The 25,799-nt window shown below is 48.5% G+C and overlaps 1 protein-coding gene across 5 annotated transcripts in view; it reads right to left on the bottom strand.

Annotated features, from left to right (window-relative positions):
* The window catches only part of CREBBP (CREB binding lysine acetyltransferase), a 126,337-nt gene that overhangs the window by 13,168 nt on the left and 87,370 nt on the right, over nt 1-25,799 (bottom strand). For 3 of the 5 annotated variants that reach the window (XM_040459182.1, XM_040459184.1, XM_040459186.1), the window contains 12 exons: nt 24,279-24,403; nt 23,532-23,720; nt 21,518-21,934; nt 19,747-19,926; nt 18,591-18,780; nt 14,741-14,859; nt 13,411-13,650; nt 12,867-12,955; nt 7,301-7,411; nt 5,728-5,784; nt 2,671-2,748; nt 2,351-2,418 (listed from right to left, as the gene is read on the bottom strand). In XM_040459182.1, the coding sequence (XP_040315116.1) occupies nt 2,351-2,418; nt 2,671-2,748; nt 5,728-5,784; nt 7,301-7,411; nt 12,867-12,955; nt 13,411-13,650; nt 14,741-14,859; nt 18,591-18,780; nt 19,747-19,926; nt 21,518-21,934; nt 23,532-23,720; nt 24,279-24,403 (1,863 nt within the window). The remainder of the gene's footprint in view (nt 1-2,350; nt 2,419-2,670; nt 2,749-5,727; nt 5,785-7,300; nt 7,412-12,866; nt 12,956-13,410; nt 13,651-14,740; nt 14,860-18,590; nt 18,781-19,746; nt 19,927-21,517; nt 21,935-23,531; nt 23,721-24,278; nt 24,404-25,799) is intronic. The other 2 variants (XM_040459183.1, XM_040459185.1) reach the window with 2 other exon arrangements.

Here is a 25,799-nt window from a genome sequence, read left to right as displayed (position 1 = left end):
GGTGGTGGTGGTGGTGGGGGGGGACCCTCGTGTTTATGCCCCTGTGCTGCTGCTGAGCACGGCCTGTCCCCCTCACAAAGCGCTTTCCAATCCTGAAAGGCAGGACACAGCTACGAAGGGCCACCTGCCACGGTCCAGCGTCTGCCCTTCCCTTGTGAAAACAGGACCTCACACTGTGATTTTCAAATAGCAAACGGAAGAATAAACCTTTAAAGTTAGGTCTTTACTTTTTCCTTCAAATCACCTGAATGACCTGTATTAAAAAAAAAAGTTTCAAATGAGACTGGGGAGAAGAGGGGCTGCTCGTGCAGAGGCGGTCCCCGCAGGAATGATTTCGGGGAGCGCCACGCCCTCCCTGTGTGTCATGCACAGTTCTGCCTCGTTCCGCTATGCTTCCCAGTTTCCCGCTCGTTTTCCCTTCCCGGGGGCCCGCCTTATGCCGCGGGGCCTGCCGCACACACGTCGTCACACATACGTGCAGACAACTTTGGGGGATGCGGGGGTAACAGTGTCAATGCAGAGTTTAGAAACCAACGTCCTGAATCGCAGTCTCCCTTTCCCCCAGGCTTTCAAAGTGCATTTTCACCCAAACCACGTGACGGGGACTTTTCTGTCCCTTTACAGGCTCAAATCCTTTGGTGTCTGCTTTCTGACGTCGGGGTCGCCCCATCTCCAGGGAGGCCTCTCACAACCCTGCCCAGGGGCTCTGGCTCGGGGGCGTCTCCAGTGGTCCTTCCTCCCTCTACCCGGCTGGGCTGCGTGCGCGGTCCCAGGCAGGGAGGGGCCCGGGGGATAGTGGCTGACTCGACGGAGGTACGGGGCTGGCACAATTGCACACGCGGCAGCCTGTCCTTTGCAGCCCACAGACGCTCGCAAAGGCTGTGCTCACACGTCTGCGCCAAGGGGTACAGGGGTGGCCAGACTTCCGAGGTCCTCTTCTGTCAGTCAGCGTTCTGTGTCTCTGACGCTAAGGCTCACCTCGTAGGCCTGCTCTTGGGCTTCTCTGTCCCCCTCCGCCACCAGCCGCAACTGCTCTCCTACCCAGGCCCAGCTCTCCTGGCAACTGTGCTTTGGTCATGAGGCTCTGGTCCAGCAAGGTGTTTCTAGGCTGCTGACTGCTTGAGCGATCTCACTCAGAACAGACGCTCTAAAGCAGGGGTTCTCACCTGAGGACAACTGTGCCCCCGGCCCCGGGGGAACATGTGGCACTTCTGAAGGCCATTTCTGATGGCCACCACTTAGGGGGGCGGGGGTAGTGTTACTGGCATTTAGTGGGTAGCAACCAGAGATGCTCCTAAATTCCCACAGAGCATAGGACAGCCCCCATAACAAAGAGTCATCGGGGCCCTGAATGTCAATGGTGGCTCAGCTGAGAAACCCTGAGCTAAAGAAAAGCATTACAACAGTTTGGGAGTTTATCGGCATTTCAATAGGTTTTACAAGAGCGAGGTTAAGTTATAGGATAATTGTGCATTTTGGTAACAACAGTCTTTACCTGTTACCACTGAGTTGGGAAGCCCCTGGAGTGGCTTCCTCCTGGCCTGGGGGGGGGGGCCCCCCCACCCCGGCAAGGGATCTCTCTCTCCTGCTCCTTGCCCCTCAGAGGCCCTGGCTCTCACTGGGGATGCCTCGAGCAGTGTGCTAGCCGCCTGCCCTGCTGGGGAGCACCGGGCAAGTGGATTGTCAAGGCGCTGCTGCAGGTGGCTTTTTTTTACTCGGGGTTGCTGTGAACTCGGCAAAGGACAGTTCGGGAATGACACGCTGTGCAAGGGGCTCCCAGCCCTCGAGAACCGGGTTGACAAAGATCACGATGGAAAAGGAGGCTATCTCCAAAAGAGTCAAGACTACCCATGAAGACTCGAACTTCAAGTCGCAACGGGCTGCTCTCTACTGTGGAAGGACACCAGCTGCCCCCTAAACACAGCAGCAAAACGCATAACCAGTCCTCAGGCAGACCAGGCTCTGCCAGTCCCAGCAGAGAGGGCCACGCAACTGCCCCGTGCGGCCCAGGGCTGAGCGTGCTGGTCACAACAGGATGCCAGAGTGGGGTGTCTATGTGTGTGTTGGCGGGGGTCAGGTTTCTGAGCTACCTGAAAAGGATCTGCTGACGCATTTTCTCTCAGAGCTTTCTAAATTTTCACGTACAGCACAAACGGACCGTAAATCTGGTTTTCGGGCAAAGATCAGGCCCAATGATTCCATTTAGCGGTGCTAGAAAGTGAACTTGGCACAGACCCCCGGACAAATGGACCCCACAGCCAAGTACTGAGAGGGGCTGAAGGAAGACCAGGGAGCGGGAACAAGCACCTCATGCACAGATGGGGGAACAAAAAACCTTTCCACAACTTACTCTTCGCACTGAACTTGTTTTCTTTCCGAGTTCTGCCGGTTTTCTTCAGGCAGTTGTCGCACACGAAGCTGTAAAAGAACGGGTGTGATCAGATTGCATAAAATAGTCTCGCCACCAAGACATGCGGCTTAAGTGCTTTGCTGGCAGCATCATTCACAAGTGAAGGGGCAGAGTGCCTTGAGCCCACAGTCCCAGCAGGCAGACGCTGAGGACACAAACTGAGAAGGAGCTGCTGTCGGCTTCACTGCAGGCCCCTCCCTCCTCCACTCCGCGCAAAGGCTTTTCCCAAGGTCACAGGAAATCACCAGGAAATTACTCACCCCGAAGGCCAAATGATGTCATAGTGCAGAACACAAATCTGATGCATCTTCCGGCCACACTCCTTGCAATCGACAAAACTGGAAATCGACAAAGAGAGTGTGCTGTAATGCACATGGAGACATACAAGGGAGCTGTCCAAGGGAGCCGTCGGCAGAAGCTCGGGTACCGCGTTCACACCTTGTCCTCTGATCACTTCCAGTGTCTGTGGCACTCATGAATACCTCTGCTGATTGCTTCAGCTGTGTTTTACTTTGTTCTTTCCCTACGCCCAACATGGGGCTTGAACGCACGACTCCAAGATCAAGAGTCACGCACTGCACCGAATGAGCCAGCCAGGCACCTCTGATTCAGCCGTATTTTAAAAATGCACAGGCACAATATTTTCTGTGAGAAAGCTGGGCTCCTCCACTTCCCTGTACAAATGCCTATGCCTTGCTTCTCCCAATCTCCTTTGCAATCAGAAATGAAACTTCACTTTCAAAAATTGCTATGAAAGAGGTGCATTTTACAGGCCAGTATTTCTGATATTACTACGCATTTCCAAGACCAGTGCCTGCACATGTGTAAACGGACTCAAATAACCGAGAACAACACTTGCACGTTAGAAACACTTGCTCTTAAGCCGAGGTACAGGAAGCATCTGCTCCGAGTCAATCACAAAGTTGGGAAGCGCTAAGCTGACCGGCAAGCGACGGCCTTTGTTCGAGTCAGCACTGGACAGCAGGGGCGAGGTGCTACTCACCCAGCCCCCGCTGCGGCTCACCTGGCTGTCACCTCAGCCGGGAATCTTAGTTGCCAACACGCGTGGATGCGCAAACCTGTTTCCTCAGCCACCCGCTTAACCACCACCACACCTTACGTCTGGAGGAATGCTGAGGACTAGAAGGCACCACACCTCCTCCAACTCTGCTAAGTTCCAGCTCTTCCTATCAGCCTTGATGCTGAGCCCGGTAACCTGACGTACACTCTCGACACTGCCTTGAGTCCTGGGCCCCCATCTCTCCTCTGCCCCTGCTGAGCAAGCCTTCAGCCACGGATCCAGTCTAACTCTGCCTCTCTGTTCCTATTTGGTCGGGACGGGGAAAGGACACACATGTGCAAAACTGTGTACAACAGCAGCACGAGTGCCTAGTTCACGGCCTGCCAGCACTCTGCAGCATCCTGTGCTGTCGCGACTGCCACCACCCACCCCCCACCGCCTCCCATGGCTGCTCCGTCTGGACCTTGCTCTTTGCCTCTAGTGCTGCCTTGCCCCCAACCAGCTCCTTCTCTGAAACCTCAGCAGTGGGGCTCATACTCTGTGTTAGGAATTTAAAGGGTCACCAGGCAACAGTTCCCTGTTTCTGTGCCGCCTCCAAAGATACTCCACTCTCAATGTATTCCTATGTGACAGAAGAGAACTATCAAAAGAAAGAAAAAGGAAGGAAGGAAGGAAGGAAGAAAAAAGTATGTGCTAGGGGCGGCTGGGTGGCTCAGTCAATTAAGTGTCCAGCTCTTCCGTTCGACTCAGGCCATGATCTCACGGTTTGTGGGTTTGAGCCCCGTGTCGGGGTCACCGCTCTCAGAGTGGAGCCTGCTTGGGATCCTCTCTCTGCCCCTCTCCTACCTGTGCTCTCTCTTTCTCTCTCAAAATAAACAACAACAAAACTATGTTCTAGACCTCATTCTATCAATTTTCAATTTCACCCTCTCCCCACGAACCATTATTAACCACGTGGCTGGCTCCCGTTCCCATGTTTCCTGTTCATGCACAAGCATCTCAGCGGCCACCTAGATGGTCCCCTTCCTCACCCGCACAGTGTGGCTTCTCCTACCAAGAGGTGCTCCTTTATTTAGGTCAAGCTTCTACTTCCTGCCTGAGCTGTTGCTCTGAGTCTCTTAACTAGCTTCCTACTGGAAAGCAAAGTCACTTCCTGGCCTGGTGAATCCACCTCACAGATCCAGGATGATCTTTCCACAGCAGAAACCAATGAAGTCCTTCAAAACCTCCAGGGCACACAGAAGAGATCCGTATGTCAAAGAACGGTGTAAGTGGCCCTTCACCCAGTGCAGGGGAGGTTCACATAATGTGAACAACGGACACAGAACATCAGGACAGACGATCCACTGGTGATGAAAAATACGGGGCACAGCCTCCTCACGCACCAGGCACTGTGCTGAGGCTGGAGCTCGAATATCTGCCGTGCCCTCCCCTACTGCCTGGGCACTGCTGCTGGGAAAGCCCGGGTGAGCTCCCAACAGGAAAGCCCTTCAAAATGAGCCCCTGGTGCAAAGTCTCCATCTTCCACTGCAGCATTCGACGCCCCCCCCCCCCCCCCGCCCCGAGCTGGGGCGTTGGGACCAAGGGAAGGAGGACCTATCTCTCGGCTCCCAAACATCCCATGGTGTTGGGAGACTGTGCTCACCGAAGCAACAGAACACAATGGGCACCTCCACACGCTGGGGTGCTCTGAGCACTTGGCTTTAGGGACCTGGAGACACTGCCACATGGAAGGAACTCTGAAGCCTCTTTAGGGGTTATCGCAAAGCAAACTTTGCAAAAGAAGCATCCTCACTGACCAGTGGAGACAACAAGAGGATCTGACAACGGCCTTTGGAAATATACCAAAGCGGCAAGAACATACGCCAGGCCTCCTGTTACTCGTTTTTAAACAGTCGTTTCTAAAAAGTTTCCTTCCTGAAATTTCCCTTTAAAAGGTGTTAGTGCTACCCCAGCAAATATTCATATCTTTAGTCTCTAAAGAGTCACACTAAACGGCCTCTCAATAACCATGATGACAGAGTTAGCAGAAAGGTTCTGAGAGAACCAAAGCATCCATTTAATGTCATTGCTGTTAAAATTCAGGAACTGGACAGGATGCTGCAGAGACATACATATTTTGTTTGAGGTAAAAAGAATGCATATCCGAAATAACTTCACACAGAGATTCCCACCCAGGGCAACCCACTCCCAACATTCCAAAGGGGCCTTCTCCTGCAGGCCCGTCACAAGGAGGGATTTTCCCGATCTGAAGCTTAAAATCCAAAAGTCAGAAAGAAATCGCTTATCTACTCACGGTTCAGGATCTAAGGTATCATTTTTCTTCTTTTCAAACTGATCCTTTGAAATTGTCCTTGTTTAAAAAAAAAAAAAGGGAAGAAAGAAAACTGTTAACTAACTAAATGTATTTCTTGAGCATGAACTACAGGGTCTGTGGGATATTATTTTATAACTACTTTTTCAAATAAAAAGTAAATAATGGTCAGCTGAAATCCCAAGTATAAAACTTATTTCCACAGAAAGTACTATCATATGTTTTTCTCTATCTGCCTTGGATATTTCCTCCCAACTATCACCAGGACTTATTATAAGATTTAATTAAGACTAGTCAAAATATGATGCCAAAATCGTGTTGAGACCCAAAACTATAAACTGTCAATTCAATCTGTACGGTGAATGACTCCTGGATCTGACTGATAATTGGCATGATCAACTCTTGTAATGGTAACTGAATTAGATGACACAAGATCACCATCTACTTGGGGATATTTGACTTATTTTTAAAGAACTGAGTATTTGGTTTCTATACGGTCCTTTTGTTATGATCAGTGTATATGCGAATTATCTCTGATTCACAGAGTTATATAAGCCAATTATTAATCACGAAATTGGACCAAAGTGTTAGAATTACAAGGGACGTAAAAATAAACAGAATACAGAGAAGGTCTGTCATGTCAGTTTGTATGTCTCACTAGTGGCCACGATTTGTTCTGTGTCTGGATAAAGTAAAGCTGACGTGCAGAGTCCATGGCCACTGCTTGGGCGAGAAGCCTTCCCACTGGTGGTGGACAGTCACACTAGCAGGGCAGGAGTCATGACAGAGTCAGGAGAAAAGAGAGAACCACAAGATGCTGGCAGCCCTCGGCAGACCCGGTGGCCGGCAGGCTTTCGGTATCTCAAGCACGTGCACGAGTTGACCATTCAACTGGTGGGTTCGCCTCTTCTGGCCACATTCTATGTGACTGCTCAGAGGTGAACTCCATCAGGGGATAAGCTTTGGGGAGGAAAAGGTGAACTCAGTGAAGGAATGAATGGACCAACCCAGGCCTGTGCACGCTGGAGCAAGTGCCACACCTCCAGCCACAAGGAGGCAGGTTTACCCTCCGGGGTCTCGCTGCCTTCCGTCACAGGCTCTGCAGCTTAGAGGACAGAGAGTTCGGTAGAAGATCGGAAGAATGCTAAAGACGGGGTATGTACACACGATTCGTTTTTCGTCACTGCCAGTTCTGTCAAAAGGGAACTGGTTTCTTAGGTCTAAGTGAAAATTTACAATTTCCCCAAAGGGAGGAGGACCACCACCAGGAAAAAGCAGGAGTTTTAAAGGAAGAGACACAGTGAGGTCAACAGAGACCAGTCCGCTGCTGCGGAGGCTATGGGTGTCACAGTCTCGTGAGGAGGGAAGAATGTGGAGGTGGCAGCCGTGTCTAGCTGAAGAGCTACATTCTGACGCAGGAACGTGGGCGTGGCAAATATGAAAAAACACATCACCCGGAAGTCAAAATGGCAGAGGTGCTTCCCTTTTAATCGCGGACAAGAGGGACAAAACAATTACGAGTCAACCCCGAGAAAAATGACAGCATAGTACTTACGTCTGGGGTTGTGAAGGGTCGTCACCCAGGGTAACATTCTCCCCCTGGATCTCTGTGAAACACTTCTCACAGAAATGATACCTGTCAGCAAGAAGGCCATACTTGGGTGAACTGGTCCATCATAACACACAGCCACCCAAGCAACGAAGCCACCAATCAGAGCAGGGCAGATCACCACGACGAAGGGGGGGCGTTGTTGGTTGATTGATGGGTCAGTGAGGACAATGGAAGGAACAGGGGCAGGTGGGGAAGGGCAGGATTAGAGAACAGGGGAGGGAACAAATAGCACAGACATGAAGGTAAGACGCAAACACCGAGACAACACAGAGCAGAAAGCCAAGGCAAAGCTTGATTAGCATTCGGTCTCACTGCACACATCACAGGCCATCATCACTAACAACGGCTGGGCTCGGGCCAGCTCCGAGATGCAAACGTTTTCAAGGAGTTGTTAATACTAGAATTGCAAGGAGCCTCAATTTAGGAGTTCGAATTTTGTTATTACTTCAGAGAAAATCAAATATAACTCCAGGGTTTCCGATGGAGAAGTTTTACTTCGAACAAAACAGTCTGACAAAGGCCTTAAAAAAGCAATTATTTTTCAAAACGGAAAATTTATGCTTGACAGCAATGCACAGATTTTATTTCCGGTATTAAACCAGATCTTTTAAAGGTATGAAAATGTTGGGCACGCAGAACCGGTTTTAATTTTTTTCCTGTTATTTTTCTCATGTTAATCACTTCGTTAAATGAGTTACAATACGAATGAAACCAAATCCATATTCTGGACAAACATTTAACAGAAATGCAGTCGGGGTCAAAGACTTTCCAGCCATTTATCAGTACGAATGTACAGAGAAAAAAAAAAAAACTATGATATATTGTATAAACAATACAATATATGTAAATCCATGAACAATCAATCTCAAAGACTTTGAAAATTCAGTTCTAAAGCTTTGGTTTAAACTGTTTGGTACTGGGACCAATCATTCACCAATCTGAGATCCTCAGTGATTGATTGCTCTGACTTGGTGACAATCCAAGTTAAGCAAATTTGGAAAGTTGATCTTTATAGCACAATCTGCATTTGAGAAATTATCCATCACCCCAATTTCTTGTAAGATAATACAAGCCTGGGCTCAAGCTATCCAAGAAGAACAATTAAAATAAAAACGCTTAAATGTTTGGAAAGGAGACGAATGAGAAATCAACAGAAGTGCAGGCTGACGCTGCATCAAACAAGATGAGCACACAAGAATACTGTAAAAATAAACAAGCCGAATGGAGGTGGATTCACAAGCAAAAAGGATGAGTAGAAGGTAGTGGCAGCAGCACAACAAAACGCGGTTTTAGTGCTCAAAAACTACGTCTACAAGATGCCAAGAGGATTAGTGTTAAAGACACTGTGACGAGACTCGGAGTGCCACACCGCACGGACACGCGCAGGGGACGCGGCAGCTCGCAGGGTCACTCACGCACGCGCACGCGCACACACGCCTTCAAGGACGGAGGCGCAGGCCCCCACCCGGCCGTCTGTCTCCATTCCTGCTCACATCAGTCCCCAGCGAGTTCTAATTCTAGTCTTAATTACACACACTAAGCATTCTGTCTGCTGGACTTCACCGACTAAACACACAGAGTCAATTAAAAGCACAAAACTTCAGAGTGCAGCATCTCAAAATGGTCCGATCTTTCCGTCTGTCGATGAAGGCATGACAGACTCACTGTGGGGAGGAACTGGATTAATGAAAGTTTCTTCCCGGGACCAGTTTACTTGTGATGATCCAATCAATGAGTTCTGCCAAGAGTAAAAACTCTGACCAAGAACAAACAGATAAATATTGCTGTTTAAAAATATCTACATCTATGTTTTTGTTTTGTTTTGTTTTGCTTTCTTTTCTGAATCAACTATAACAAGATGCTGGCTATTCACTATTTTGGAAATGTTCTTACAGAGCCTTAAATCATGTGGTAAACAGGATTTCCATGTGCAGGAGGGCGTGATCGTCACTGGCAATTAAAGTGCAGAAACCATAAACCAATTCAGGGGCAAACAGAACAATATGCAAAAAAGATATCCCCCTCAACATGAACTATTTCTCTTTTAAAAATAAAACTTGTAGGGGCGCCTGGGTGGCTCAGTCGGTTGAGTGTCTGACTTCAGCTCAGGTCATGATCTCACACTCCATGAGCTCGAGTCCCGTGTCAGGCTCTGTGCTGACAGCTCAGAGCCTGGAGCCTGCTTCAGATTCTGTGTCTCCCTCTCTCTCTGCCCCTCCCCTGCTCATGCTCTGTCTCTCTCTGTCTCAAAAATAAATAAAAACATTTAAAAAAATAAAAATAAATAAAAATAAAACTTGGAATTGAGTGTTCCAATTCATTTTATGATCAAGCATACAGCTACCGCCGGCTAGCGAAAAGGTGAGCTCGTCTGGAAGTGAAATCGCCACAATAGTTACACGTGAGGCAAAACGGCTTTAAGATCCTGGACAGACTCTTAGCCCTTATTCGAGCAGGACATCAAGCCCAGCGACATCCAGGAAACAAGAACCATCAGCCCATCACTCTCTGGCGGAGGAAACTAGCCCGGAGCAAAGCCCTGATGCCTTAATGGCAGACCCCAGTGATGCTGGAAGCCTACACCCTCCGTGGGCAACTAACCCGGATCTCCAAAGCACCTCCGGGATGGAAACTGGGAGGCACAGAAACAGTGTGTGTCCCAAAGCAAGTGGAGACATTGGAGAATCGAATGTGCTGGGTTTGAGAAGGGTCCTGAGAGGCGGCAACAGTCTGGAGAAGGGGGCACAGCCACCCACTGGTCAAGTCTGCTGAAACTGCCCTGGCAATCACTGGGGGACACACTGGAATGCCACACTGTGCCCCCCTTTATTCCCTAGTCCAAACTTTATTCCCCCTAAAAATACAGAATGGTTCAGAAAGTCACTTTTCAATCTTAAGAGCCTCGTTGACACTCTGCCTTGTGTGAAGAAAGCAACCAGATGAACATGGAACTGCAAAGGAGAAATACTTCACGTAATCCAACAACGATGTGCATGTGGGTACCTAAAATTAGCACAATATGATTGCGTAGTTTCTCTGTAAGGGTAATTTAATGTATGGAGTAAATTTTCAAATGCAGATTGTTTTAAGTACCATAGTAGTATACAAAAATAACTGGGATATCTAAAGATAGTATCTGAAAAATTTATACACAAGTTTTCCCAACATGAGTTTCAAATACTCAAAGCATGGAAACAAGTGAAGACGGGTTTACATGCTAGTTTATATTAGTTTCACTTGTTCAAGTGGTCTGTAGGACATCCTATTGCTCGAGGCGCCCAGTTTAGGACAAGGAGTGCCAAAACAGTTATTTGTGAGAACACCACGGTGTTCACAAGTAGTCAGAGATGCAAATAAAAACTTAAGCAGTTAAGATGTTCATCGTGGAGTGAGGCCACTGCTTTCTTAGCATTACAGCACGTTAATCTCTGCAAGCACAGTGTCCTAGGAAGCAGGCCTTGCGAGATTCAGTGAAGGAGCGGGATGCCTACACTTTAGGCCAGAACTTTATTTCTGTCTCTACTCGTAAGAAAAACACTTTTGTTCAGTAAAGATGAAATTCTACACAAAAATAAAACTGGACATTTCAGATCTTCCCAAACAACCCCATGGCTGTGCTCCCCGAGTAACCTCCTGCCAGAGGGAAGTGTGCCTTGATCCTATCAGTTCTACTGAAATTAATCGCTCTCAAATGAGGAAATCAGTAAAGGCAGGGTCCCAAAGGACATAGGGACAGTGAAACAACAATGAAAAGGCCCCCAAATTTTAGAAATGGAAGCAAGCAACCTGCTGTCTGTTCTTCCTTCTAGACCCAAACCACGTTGGGCACTCAGCAGCGGGGGCGTTTTTCAGGAAACAGGTAACTGAAATCTGTTCTCTTAAAATTTCCCAACTTTATTTTGCTTGGCACATAAGTTTGCAAAGTGAATTCCTGTTCACTGTTTCACGGAGACTGACAACAGAGGTCGCTAGGGCAGGTGTTACTGTGCTTGTATGACGAACAAGGAGGTAAAGCTCCATACGTTATGGGGCGTGCCGAAGGTCAGGGGGCTGGAACTGTGGCTGAAAGGGCCAGAACTGCCACAAGAGCACCGGTCAGTACAGGAGAGATTCCATCGAGAAGGAGCTAGGGTGTTGTTTCAAACCGTCTGCCACCGATAGAAACGGAAGCTAGGACAGAAACTAAATTCCTGATGTTAACGTATTTTTAACGTTAAGGATGGGGTGCAGGCCGCACTCCAGCACCTCACTCTAACTGAACGGTGCCCGAACAAGCAGGCTGGGCAAGGCTTAGCAACCTTTCTTTTGAGACATGTTTATGGCAATAGTTTTTGCTTTTGTTTTAAAGTAGAATTTTGAAGGGATTTACTAATTATAAGTATGATTAGATATTTTTAAAAATTGGAAGTATTTTAAAATCATCAGAACACAGATAATTTCAAAACTAAATATTATTGAGGCCTGCACGTGTACCTCTGAACAAATAACAAAAAGCCCCCTACTTCGAAATATAGGAACATATGCAATTACCAGAAGCAGACAAGATCAAATCATCAAAACATCAAACCCTAATACTGACATTTAATACTTGAGCCTACAGACGAGGAACAGGCACAGAGCTGAACCTTGGTCACAGAAATTTGGTCGCCTATTCCTCAAATGGAGGCAAGGTAACTGAATGTGACCAAGATTTACAACCTGTGCCCCCGGGGAGGATGCCCTCGTGCTATGGCAACATGTGGCCGCCTGAAACAGGCAACACAGACAAGTTCAATTTTCAAAATGGCCCCAAAACTACGGAGGTTGTATTTGTGTGTGGCAAATTAACAACAAAAAAATACTATTTTCATTCTCTTTTACTTAAGACAGAAAACCCATTTAGCCGTCCCCACATTTTAAGAGAATGGCAAATATTTCTCCAGGATAACTACCACTCACAAAACCCTGAAATGGCCATCCTATGATGGGGAGAACTCAACAAGAATGCAAGATCTCATTCAGTGCTATGTTATTAATTTTAAAAAAAAGTTTAAGTCTAAAGCTTTTATTCATTTTTATTTACTTTTCCTTTTAATTATTTTTTTAAGGAAATATCATCAACGTAAGTCTTTCCATCAGACTGTCTGGCCCAAATTATGTAGGCAAATATTTACACGTGAAATAATAAAATACAATGTTTCCACTTAAGATCTTCAGAAAGGTATGTGAACCCTTATTAGAGTTACTCTGGACTCCAGACTCTTCGGTGGTTACATTTTGGAAAGACCACAGCTTAAGAACTAACCTTCCTGACTCAAGTAGTGCAGCAAGCAGGAGCTTCAATTGCTACCGTGTAAGAGCATGCTTTCAAATTAAGAGATCATGGGCCTGAGTGACTCAGCAGCACGCAGAGTGGCCCATTTCATTAGAACTCCGGAAAAGACATAACCCAGGCTATCCTCAGACGGACCTGCTCGCCCTGAGACCTTCGTCCTGGGCCTATAAGGCAGGACGCCGGCTCGGTGCTCACCTGTTCTGATAGCTGTAGTAGGCAGCGTCGCGAGGAATTGTACACAGCTGCTTCCCGTAGCAGCACAAAGTCTGTGGGGAAAACTCATACTGCAAAAACAAAGGAGAAAATACTAAAAACGTATCCCAGTGACTGTCCTACAATGCTCTAGTTCGCTAAGAAGAGCTGTCAGATTCAGCTAGTAAGATACTCCTATTGGTACATGGTATAGTTTTCCAACAATTTGCATAGCTGTTTAATAAAGACATTTTTGGATTCCATGTGACAGAATCAACGTCAAAAGACATTTGTTACACATTGATAAAGGTACAGAGGAGCAGCCAGAAAGGCATAACCCAAGGTCCTCCCCAATAAGCAACTCTAGCTTTGATCACCCATTACATGGCTTCAGGCAATCGACTTGTTTTACAAATGCCCAGACTCCATCCGGGTCCTTCCCAGAACACAGGTGGGATACAATGTGGAGTCTATCATGTTATCATAATACCTGCTCTGGCTAATTTAACCGGCAAAGTTCACTTTCCAAAAAACGTCTAAACTGTACCTTGCGCCCACAACAATATCCAAGGGACTGCATGACGGGGTCAATTTCCTGCTCAAAGACCTCAGCAAGTTTGCTGCAGAACTTATAGACCCGGGACGTCTTCCGGTTATAGAGCCAGGCGTTGTTGAACATGAGCCAGACGTCATCCACATACTGCCAGGGTTCTTGGTACTGCCCCGTGTCCAGCTTCCGCTTGATGGTGGAAAGGTCCATAGGGTTCTTGACAATGTCAAAATAATCCTTAAAGACAAAAAAGTCTCAGTCTAGTGGATCCCCCCAATACTAAATGCCAGCCTTGCATAGCAGCTTTATCTTAAACAAAACAGAAACAGGAAGTACCAGAACAACTTCCATTTCCAATAGCAACAAATGGGAAATGAGAAGAAAATAACCTCTGACCTTCCTCTGGTTGAATTACCTAAAACTGTGATTAGTTTTGTCAGGTGTGACCAAATTATTTCAAAGGCAAAGAGAAAAATAATATTAATAAATTATTTAATAAAAAAAATGGGTAAAAGATGTTAATAGAAACCTCCTTGGTTTTTACAATTTATTTTTAAAAAAGGTTTATTTATTTTTGAGACAGTATGGGCGGGGGAGGGGCAGAGAGAGAACAGGGCAGAGGATCCACAGCAGGAGCAGGCTCCACCGCTGTCAGCAGAGAGCCGGATGCAGGGTTCGAACTCACAAAGCATGAGCTAGTGACTTGAGCTGAAGTGAGATGCTCAACCGACTGAGCCACACCCTGATGCCCCGAAAAATTTTAAAGTAAGGATTTTAAACCATGGAATTAAAATGGTAAGCACATTTATCAGACAATATGTTTTTCTAGAGATTTACTCTTGGTCCTGGCAAGCAAGATGAAATTCCAAGACAAACACAAAAACAGAAACAAAAATAGTAATACTGCTTAAAAAAAATCTGTTGGGTCACTATGGCCTTTGCGAGACGACCCAGAGATACCAAAATGAGAGGCCCAGGTGCTTTCCAACTGATGATGACCAGTTCTTTCTTTAAAACCAGCCTTTGAGACGAAGGCTCACACACAGCCCCAAATCTAAGTGAGGCTCCCGGGGCCGTGTGTTTGCAGGCGGTGTGCCCCGGTGCGCTCCCCCACCTTGGACCCTGGGGCAGACAGAATAGGTGGGGAAACACACACCCCACCCAGTGAGTCAAAGGTGTGTAAGAAAGGTGTGCTACTGATTCGACAGAGAAGTTTTTTTATAGGCGAAAACTCTTCCAAACAAGGGTATGCCACCCAATTTTGAGGCGAAACATGGACACCCGGGAGCTACGCTGGCACGGTTACACTGTCACTACGTGAACTTACCGGGATCCCTAGCAGCTGGGGGTCCACAGGCTGCCGGAAAGGCAAGGACTCCGGGTCCTGGCGGTACAGCGCTTCCAGGGTTGGCATCAGAGCCTGGCGTAACTCTTCCGGCTTAAAGACTGCGGGTAGAAAAACCAGGGGATGACACCATTCACAAGGCACGCAGACACCTCACCCACCACATTCCAAATCGAAGCCCGGTCTGCCTCTCTAAGGGTCCAGCCATCTCCATTCCCACGGCCACCCGCGCCACGAGGCCTGCAAGGGCCCCCATTCCCAGCAGGGGCCGTGGACACTCTAAAGCTACGGTGTGGGGCTTCTGCAAATACAGTAACGGGGTTTTAAAAGTGCACCTACGTCATGAGACCAAATACCACACTGACAAGTTCGCCTCTTCAGTAAAAGAGTTTCCAACATTAAAACTGTGTTGAACCGAAAATGAAGCTAACTCCCAAATCTGCTTGAGCCAATGGGTGGTAATAAAGCCATTTTATTGGAAGGGGCCTTTCTTCCTCTGGTGACACTCTCTCTGTCCTTGGCTGAGGTAATCTCAGGCACCTGAGACAAACGGTTTTGTATTCCAACCTCACAAACAAATGTACACACTAAGAGATCTACCAAATCAAATATTTCCCCCCAAAGTTCTGTGCTGTTCTCTCCACCCCTCAGCCACTCCACTTCCTACCACGCTTTCCGTTGTCACCAATCCAAGGACGAACACCAGCTGCCAAATACATTCAAGACGGTAGGTTCGCACAAAACCCAGTGAGTACTCAATTCATGGCCAGGAAAACGTGCGTGACAACCCACGAAGGCAAGAGGCGGCTCAGGCGGCAGTGCTCAGGTCGCCCCGCCCCACCCCGCCCCACCCCGCCCCGCAGTGGGGACCACTGGCGGCCCAGCGCCACTCCCCTCTGCGCGCAGAGGCCGGGCCTGCGGAGCGGATGTGCCCGACAGGAGCCTCACGAGAATACACATCCTGCCTTCGGCTAACCCCTTCTCTTCTATTCTGTTCTTTACAGAAATGGAGTAGCGTTTGGTTTTCTTTGAGTAATGCTTTATAAGAAAACAATTATTTAGTTAATCAACAGCTTTTGCATTCTTCTTAGGCCAGAGATCAGCAAACTCTGACCCACCGGCCCAGTCCAGCCAGCTGCCTTCCTGCGTACAGCTGGGGAGCTAAGATTGGTTTTTATGCTTTTTAATGGTTAGGAAAAAAAGAAAAGAGTAGTATTTCATGATACATGAAATCAAAGGTTAGTCTCCAGAAGTAAAGGTTTATTAGAATGCAGTTCTGCTCTGTGGCGGCTTTCAGGCCACGAAACAGAGCGGCTGCAACAGAGACCGAACGGACGGACGCAAAGCCCACGGGGACTATCTGGCTCTTCATGGGGAGCGCGCTGCCCCCTGCTGGAGGCTGCATCCCCTCCTGGTGGCAAGCTCACACGTGGGTCACTTGGGTCCATCACTCATTTACTCGCTCACTACACATTTGTTTAAGACACCTATGCCGAGGGAAAAGCATTTTCAAACTCCTGTCTTCAGCCGCCAGCACTTCCTCAGTCACATTTCAAGTGCTCAGGAGCTACGTGTGGCTGGTGACAAGCACAGAAGGCACAGATAAGTAACGTTCCTGTCGTCACAGAAAGTTCTAGCACTGCCCTAGGCCCTTTCCAAGGGTCTCCGAAATTGTTTACTTTTGTAACATAAAATGATTTTCACAGTAACACTAGGCCGTCATCTTCCTGCCGCACCGTGTGGACATTTGCACCAACAAGCAAAAGGAACCACGAGTAATATCACTCGTGCCGCAGCACCACGCAGGCAGCGGCACCAAACCCGACTCAGTCGTCACCGTGCTCCGTGCTGCTGTGCACACAGAGGAAAACGTGGCAGCCGCACTCGACAACATCCTCGGTCGAGGAGTAAACGTTATTACTGTTAAGGATCTCAACCCTTGGCTACGCGTCTTGATCTCGCAGCACCGAACAGGAAGCGGGCGTCAAGCACTTCCCCGTGTGCGGCCAATGCCCCGGGAGGAGGCGCTCGTGCGCGTGGGGCCGACAGCGGAAGCGGCTGCTTTTCTCAGCTCTGAACAGTACGACTGGGAAAAAGACCGCTAGACAAGCTCCAGGTATTCAGATCTGGGTATGTGGCAGATACTCTCCCAAAAAGGAACAAAATGGGCCAGTTACACCAAGGACAATACACAGTATTTGTTGCCAATGATAAAATTTGGACTTAGGTCAAAATCAGAATTTGGAGAAACTTCTACCTGCCATGTGAGCTTGATTTGACAGCCTCTCAAAATTCCCAAGACTTCTTTTGAAGAGATTCATAGTGATGTTAATAAATGTGATTTTAAACAAATAGCGTACAGTGAAGGGGCGCCTGAGTGGCTCAGTCAATTAAGCGTCTGACTTCGGCTCAGGTCGTGATCGCACAGTTCATGGGTTCGAGCCCCAGGGTGGGATCTGGGCTGAGAGCTCAGAACCTGAAGCCTGCTTCAGATTCTGTGTCTCCCTCTCTCTGCCCCTCCCCTGCTGGCGCTCTATTTCCCTCTCTCTCAAAAATAAAATAAACATAATATATCGTACAGTGAAGTACGCTGACATTTGGAAAATCGGCGTAATTCAGCAAGCCGAATTCCAAGATGACCAAAGGATCGTGTTATTAAAAAATGAAACCACCCACCCCGCCAGGGGTAAAGGATTCATTCACAGCACAAGGCAAACAGATGGACTGTAATGTCTCCGGGCATGACACCTTCAGTGCTGCTGTGGACCCAGACTGCACACTGCAACTGAGCTCTGTGAAACTTCCACTCACTGAGTTTTGGTGTAGTATCAAACAAGAATGCTCCCAATGAACTGAAACAAACGAGGCAGCACAAGAGAGCTGGTAGCAGCAGACAGGAGAGTCCAGCCGTGTCTGCCAGACTGAGTTGCAATGTTGTAAAGAAAACACTGTCACGACTCTAAGTATGTTTGCTCTGGGAAGCTTATTTTTCATAAAAATATGTTATTCACGGACGCCATGGAACAGGTGTGTTAGAGAAATACGTATTTTTAAATTTCCGAAAGAATAAACAGCGACATAATCCACACAAACAAAACCTCTGGGGTCCTCAATTTTTAGGAGTATAAACGGGCCTGACGCCTGAAAGCTTCTGGTAGCCCATTATCTCCAGGGTCCCTCTCACTGGCAAAATTATAGAGTGTCAGCCTCCGATACATCTCTGTCGTCTTTCCCAAATGTGTCACATGCAGTCCTTATCTTTCTGAGCGACATCCCATCTCCAAGGGTCACCTAACAATGTTCCAACACCCCGTTAACCTCCTTACTCGGGACCTCCAATGGGCAGAGAGCATCCTCACTCACGCGCCCCTCCCGCTGCACCAGGCCACTGGGGCCCGCTGCGCTGCACCCTGACTCTTGGCACCCCGCTTCCCATCCATATCAGCGCACACACGTGCCGCCTCGGTGAGAATTTCCCTGGCACGGCTTTCGGGCGTCCTCCTGCTCAAATCTACCAGTGGCTGTACAGGTCTCGCCAGGCAAAAGCCCGAGCTCCTCGGTGGGTGCAAGGACTCGGACGCACCCACCCCTCTGGCCTGTCCCTCAGAGCCGTGGCCCGTTTCTCATTCCTTCCATAAACCCTGTGGGTCCTTAGGCCAGAGTCCAGCTCGCTGTCGTCATTTCTGAAGAGGTAAGACTGGGGGAAGGGCAGGCAGGTAAGATGTAAGGGGAGGGGCGGTTACTTTTCTGCTTTAGCTTCTAGCCCACAAGTGTGGGATCACAACACGGTGGAAAAGCAGCACAGTTCAAAAGTTCAGGAAACACAACGTACTTTTTTTGCGTGGCTGTGAAGGAGATGTTGACTGAGAGGCGGCCCCATTAGCGCTGCTCTCTTCTTCCTCTTTAGTTTCTACTTTGACTTCCGGTTTCTTCTCGTCCACTTCCATCGGTTCAGATTTCTGTTCTGTTGTGTCTGTTTCTTCTTTAACTTGAGAAGATCCTTGCAGATCCTCCTCCATCATCTTAAAAGAAACAAAATTACAGATAATGATGTACGAATATCAAACACCTTTATTCTAACTCAGCCTCATCGGAAAGCTCTTAACAATCTATCCGGGCCTGTCAAAACCTTCCCCTGCTCAGCGCTGCATTTACCAGGCGCTCCTCTCCTCGGGGAGGAGTGGAGCACCTGGGGCCGGGTGAGTTGCGTTAATACAGCACCACTGCAATTAGAGTGCTAATGTAACAATTTTACATGCCAGAGTGCGTAAAAGACGTGGCCCCCACGCACCCATGACCTGCTCAGTGCTTGTACAGAGAGGAACTCCTACTTTGGAACAAGACTCTCCTTGAAAACTGCGGCCAAGTTTCAAACGCCACATCGCACTGAGGGCCAGGGAGGTGAGAGAGACGGTGCTGCAGCGGGAGGCGTGCAAGCCGGCAGAGGAGCAGAGACTCTGGCAAACTGGGGCGCCCGATCCCCACCTAAAGGCTGCGGCTGGGGCTCCCACCCAGACTGCCGCCATGGGAGTGCGAGCACAGTGCTGGGGAGCTTGCGGTTTTCAAAGAAAAGCCAGAAATCCAGTATTATTTGTAATTCCTGGTTTCTAAAAACACTGCGTGGGCCAAACAAAACCTGTCTGTGAGGCTGGATCTAGTTTTCAACTTTTGGCACAGGCGAGTTCGTGCGTGAGCACGCCCTTGTGCCTTCGGGACTCTGCAGAGCCGTGGTGACATGTCACTGGATGATCCTGTCATTTAAGATATAAACTGGAACTCTTCATTTCTGGCAAAATAAAATGAAGCCTATACCTAGTACCTAAAAATACCCAATCTGTTTTTAATCTGTACCTCCTTTGAACCCGTAATCAAGCAGGATATTAAAACAAAAGGCAGGGTTGTCCACGGAGGGCCTGTAGCATCTCCCCTTGGGACACTTTAGGGACACTCGTGCTGCACATTTGCTCACGCCCAGGAACGGCACCTACCGCAGACCCTGGCTCCCCCTTGGATTCACTGGCATCAGGCTCAGTGTCCTCAGTCTTGACCTCTGCTTTCATCTCCAGCATCGGTGCCTCGGGTCCTGGCTGCTGGGAGTTGGTTTCGGCACTGGCCACCGAGGAAGGAGTGGGGACCCGGTTATCGATGCTGGCTGCTGCCTGGGAAAGCTGTGGAGAGACAAAGATCATCATCTTTGTTAACACCACAGCATAAACGACGTGAAACTCTGCGGCTGAACCAATACACGCTTTTATGTTACCATTTCTCAACACTAACCTAAGAGACACAAAGAACTGAAGAACAGAGAAGTTAAAATAGGAATCCCAGAGGAAGTCAGCATTGAGCAGAAACACAAAGAACTTCCCACCAAGAATGCAGAGATGGGACAGCAGGGCTTTCTACATTTTGATATAAAACAAGTTTCCAGAAGTTTTCTACCTAAGTCACAGAACCTCCCATTTTAAAATTAACTGGGGCGCCTGGGTGGCTCAGTCAGTTGGGCGGCCGACTTCGCCTTAGGTCATGATCTTGCAGTCTGTGAGCTCGAGCCCCACGTCCGGCTCTGTGCTGACAGCTTGGAGCCTGGAGCCTGCTTCGGATTCTGTGTCTCCCTGTCTCTCTGCCCCTTCCCCATTCGCAATCTGTCTCTCTGTCTTTCAACAATGAATAAATATTAAAAAAAAAAATTCTTTAAAGTGAACTCCTTCCAATAAAGCCATTGGTGTTTATCGTAAAAGGCTGGAACTCAGATAAACACGTATACGAGTAGGAGTGCATGCCCGTATGGAACAAGAACATATAATTATCCTGTTAATTGCAGGAACAGAGGTGGTGGAGGTAGTGGAGGAATAAGCAAACATTAAGGGAAGGAAGCACCACCACAATTCTCAATTTTCAAAGTCTCACCTAATGGAGTTTGAATTAAATAAAAGAGAACATAAAATAACACAGGGATCTCATTTATAAATAAGAAACATAAAATAAGCCTAAATAAAAAGCACATTCCCTATGGAGAAATACAAACAGTAATGTTGTATGGAGGTTGTTGTTGAGATTTATTTTGATAGGTTTATAAATAAAACATCCTTAGTCCCCAAGAATGAAGTTCACGTATTTCAGGGGGAAGGGTGGTTTCTAAGTTAGGCTGGTAAGACGACAGACAGGAAGATGTCAGCAGCCACCAGGGCAGGGGTGCAGAGGGTGGTGAGTGGGCAGCACCGGCTGCTCGCTGCCAGCAGGTCCGCGGAGCACGGGGCAGACCTGAGCCACAGGAAGTGCTAACCTGAGTCTGCCATTTTGTCACGGAAAGAAAAGGCTCCCGGTCTGAAAACAAGGCTAACAGGTGAAGGCAAAGCACACACAATTAGGTACGTGTCTTGTTCACCAAACACAGTAGTCTAAGAGAAAAACTACTAAAACTCAGAGGATGTCAACCTGCGATGGATAATGGGGAACACACGGCTCCTAAGTATAGACAGTTTAAAAAATCTACAGAGGACCCATGTGGGATTTCTTTATAAGTGCCCATTTCTGAAAACTCATTTAATTAGGGAAGATAATCTAAAATCACATCCAGCCAAACACAAACACGGCCTATGGAGGCAATGTCGGAAATCAAACACAGCTTGTTATGGTTGGATTAGGGCACAGATACTTTCTGGGGCTGTACCGAAACGCTGTAGCAACTTCACGACAGCATTTTTTATGGAGAAGTTCTCCATTATGAGTCTCCACCCAAAGACAGACGGCAAGGCTCACCGGTGTGCCGGGAGGCTGGGCATGCACAGGCGTCGGCTGCTGTTGTGATGACTGAGGGGTGGCCACAGACGGGGGCTGGACTGGGGTCTGAGGCTGTGGGGTCACCTGGGCCTGGGCTGCTGCCTGGACCGTCGGGGTGCTCTGGGTCTGGCTGGCACTGGGCACCGAGCCGGGAGTCGGGGTAGGGGTCTGCCCGGAAGACGACACAGGAGTTGATGGCTGGGTGGGAGCTGCTGGCTGGGGAGGAGTCATCCCAGGCGCCGACGGGTGCTGGAGAGACGGCATGCCCGCGGCCGTGGAAGCAGGGGGTGGCGTCTGGTGCAACGGTGACTGTGTCACTGGTGGACAAGGCAGCTGGCTGGCCTGAGGCCCAAGCATGTTCAGAGGGTTAGGAAGAGCAGCACCAGGCACCTGTCCCTAACGGAGGGAACAGAGTATGTTAAAATAATATCCCCCATGTCAGAATGTGGCAATAGACTTGAAGAATTAAATGCATGAAAATCTAACCACGGTTTCCCGGTGAGGTCTGCCTGGTGAGGTCTGCCGGTTTCAAGAGAATGTTCCATTTGTAACAATTCACCCAGCTGTACACTTACAACACTGCACTTCCCAGGGAAGTTACTGCTACAAAATATCTCTCGTACCGTGACTTACAGACCCGCTGAAACGTCTGGCTCAAACGAGCATGTCCACTCAGCTTACTAGCATCATGCTCCAAAGCATCTACCCAGAGCTCAGACCACTGGAAAAAGTAGTTCTCTTTTGCAAAAAAGCTGGGTTACTGAAACACTGAAATGTTTCAGTACAGTGATTTGCAACTGGGGACACGCTTCACATAATTATTTGCGGACTTTTAAAAACCAGATCCCAAATCACTGCTCTCGGGCAGGGGTCTGCAAACCAGCAACCGTGGCCAAATCCAGCTAGTTGCCTGTTCCTCTAATAAAGTCTTATTGAAACACAGCCACACTCCCTCATTTCATTTATGTGTGAATGAATATGCCTATGGCTGCTTTTCCACTACAGTGGAGCTGAGTCGTTAAAACAAAGACCCTTATGGCCCACAGAGTGAAAACTATTTACAGGACAAGTTTGCTGTTCTAGAGCAAGGACGTACTACAGACGTTAAGAATTAATTAACAAATATTTAGTGAGTAAATCTAGTGTAGCCAATGACCTCTTTTCAATGTTACTTTATGTAAAAAATTAAAACATGAATATTATCTTCCGGGGGAAGATGTGGCCTGTTTTAAATACAGGTGTATCGGCACACGGCAGCAATCTGAGGCCCAACAGGTAACAATGGTCACAAAGGGGAAAAAGTGACTAATGAATGGGAAATAGTTCTCTTCAGCCTTCAACAGGGTACTTACAAACACATTCAACAAGAAGGGCTCAATGGATCTAGTTAGCCTGATTCACCTGGGATGGTCAGAGAGACAGACAACAGGGTATTTCAACCCAATGGTCAGGAGTGGAGTCACAGGGCCTTTCCTCACCCTTTAACACTCAAGGTCTCTCAGGACCACATTTGAATTTAAAACACACCATTAAAGAGGGCCTGGGTGGCTCGGTCAGTTAAGCATCCGACTTTGGCTCAGGTCACGATCTCACGGTCTGTGAGTTTGAGCCCCACACTGGGCTCTCTGCCGACAGCTCAGAGCCTGGAGCCTGCTTCAGATCCTGTGTCTCCCTCTCTCTGTCTGCCAATCCCAGCCTGCACTCTGACTCTCTCTCTCTCTCTCTCTCTCTCTCAAAAACGAATAAACGCTAAAAAAACAAAAACCCAACCCCAAACCAGAACACAAAGACCAGGAACCAAAAGACGACAACCCATTCCGCTTTTGTGGGAAGCTCACCCAGAGATGCTGAGAGTAATTCTAAAGAAAGTAAAGATGACGCAACAGAACGGGAGGTGGGGGGAAACGAGAGAGGCGAGTCACATCCAAACGTGTGCTGTGGAACTTTAGCTCAGGTCAGGAGGAGGCTGGGGCTCCATCACCAGGCACGGTACCTGCGGCACGCCCGTCTGGGCCGCCGGCTGGCCCAGGCCCACACTGCTCACACTCATCGCCCCGCCGGAGGACTGGAACTGGTTCTGAGGCAGGAACTGGCTCTGCGCAGGCGCCTGGGCCATGATGTTGTTGCTGTGAGCGCCCATCATGTTCGGAGGCTGGGGCATTCGGGAAGGAGAAATGGCCATCTAAAAGACAAGCATCGTCCAGAGTTCAGAGGACGAGGGCCAGAGTCTGCAAGATAAACTAGAAGAGACAGAACTCTGCGAATCTCCCCTCCCCCTGCCTTCTCACGCGCAAGGTCTCTGAGGAGCCAGCTGCAAATTTATCTCTGAAGGGAAATCAATAGCATGCCATAATTTAAAGTTCAAAATATGCCTTTTACGACTTCTCTGAAGCATTAAGAAGGCAGCCTCAGGAGAGTAAGCTCTAGGAGACCACAGATGCTGTCAAGCACCTCTCTGCAACTGTGGGAGGCTGCAAGCTCCAATCTCAGACATGTCTTCTCGCAAAGTCTCAAGTCCCTATTAATTCATCATCCCAACAAAAATAAATAACGGTCAAATAATGCTCGCTGTAGTAATGAAGACCAAAAAGAGGCAGAGAGATGTGAAATAAATAAACCACAGCCAAAACCAAAGGAGTAAGCACCAGGGGATTCTTGACCTACAACTTCACTGTGCAGAGAACTTTCCTTACCCGAGCAAGGCCTCCTCGGCACAGCTGAGGCCAACAGAAGCACTTACCCCTGGAACGGAGCCCATGCTGTTCATCGGGACAGAGTGGTTCATGGGGGACGCTGCACGCGGTCCCATGGGAGCCTGCGGCAGCTGTACGTTCCCCAAGGACATTGGGGTAAATGAATTCATCCCTGTAAACGTACCCACAACGGTTCATTAGAAAAAGTACCCACAGGAAAATGAGAGCTACAAACTTGCCAAACGCTAAGCGAAACAGAGTGGAACATGTATGCAATACACACAACAGAAAGAAAAATCACGCAGCGAATCAGAAAAGATGGTGCTGGACCACTTTTCAAATCCGGAAAAACGGCACCAGTGCAGTGGTGGTGGTGGTGGTGGTGGTGGTGAGAGCGGTTTGGGGAGGGTGGGGAGGGTAGCACAAGGAGACAAAGGGAGAAAGTCAGGTAAAGCACCCGTGAATGAGGCGGTGCCAGGAAGGTACACCTACATCCATAGGGGACGTGTGAGCCAGGGTCCGGGCACCCATCGGAGCCAATCTCCCTAACACCTTCTGGAACAGTGGCCCCCGTCTCCTCTCCTGCAGGAAGGCCATCCTCATCATCCCAGGCCTCCTGGCTCTTCAGCTGGGTTTACCCTTACTGTTAGAATCTGGGAGAAGACTCGAAACACGGTTTTAATTCTGCAAGTGTGCTAAGTGTTTAGAAAGTGCCCAAGGGCCAGCAATTCTCATTCCCCGCCTCCTCTCTACAGACTGGGGAGCTCTCACTTCCGTGGCTACTTCACCTTCCCAGGGGTGTTCACAGCCACAGGAGTGTCACACAATGAAAGACACCTCACTGGCCACTAAGTATCTCCGGGCCACAGAGTCTCATTCTTCCTTGTTTCTCACAATACTCTGGAAGCTCTGAGCTCTACATAAAGGCTGGTTCAAGCAAGTCTTAGGGCTGACACTGGGGCTCAAGCAGAATCCTTGAGATGCTGCCTTAATACTGGTGTGGCCAGGACAACGTCTCAGAGAACATGTGCCTCGCTCAGCATTACCTTCGAGGACACCTAGAAACGTCACCCTAAAAACCACGTGCCAGCACGGGCCCAGGGGGGCTTTCCAGGAAGGCTGTAAGCTTCCCTCTCTCCTTGAGGATTTTATGAACAAAGAGAAAAAGGCAGTACTGAGAAACGGAACCATGAAGGGCTCCCTCTTCACACAGACACAGGTGCTGGTAAGGAAGGTGTGAGTGCTGTGCTGTAAAACTTCTCCTTCCATATCCTGCTCAACAGCCCCCATCAGATCCCAAACCAGCCAAACCTTCCACGTCACGTCCGACGCAGCACTCGGCTACACTCCCTCGCTCCATTTCCCTGGCTTCCCAGTTTCCTTCACTCCTAACTGGTCCATCAAAACAAGTCCCTCAAGTTTCTCCGGATCATCAGTGTATCTCCTGGGTGTCTCCAGTATGCACGAAGATGGCCACAACTCTTTCAAGTTTATGATTATTATTTTTTAGTCATCTCTACACCCAACGTGGGGCTCACACTCATGATCCCAAGATCTAGAGTCTCATG

The sequence above is a fragment of the Herpailurus yagouaroundi genome, unplaced genomic scaffold, assembly GCF_014898765.1.
Source record: "Herpailurus yagouaroundi ecotype Mexico unplaced genomic scaffold, PumYag 222, whole genome shotgun sequence".
NCBI classification, from domain to species: Eukaryota; Metazoa; Chordata; class Mammalia; order Carnivora; family Felidae; genus Herpailurus; species Herpailurus yagouaroundi.
The sequence above is the reverse complement of the archived record's forward strand: the minus strand, read 5'-3'. Positions and strand labels throughout refer to the sequence as shown.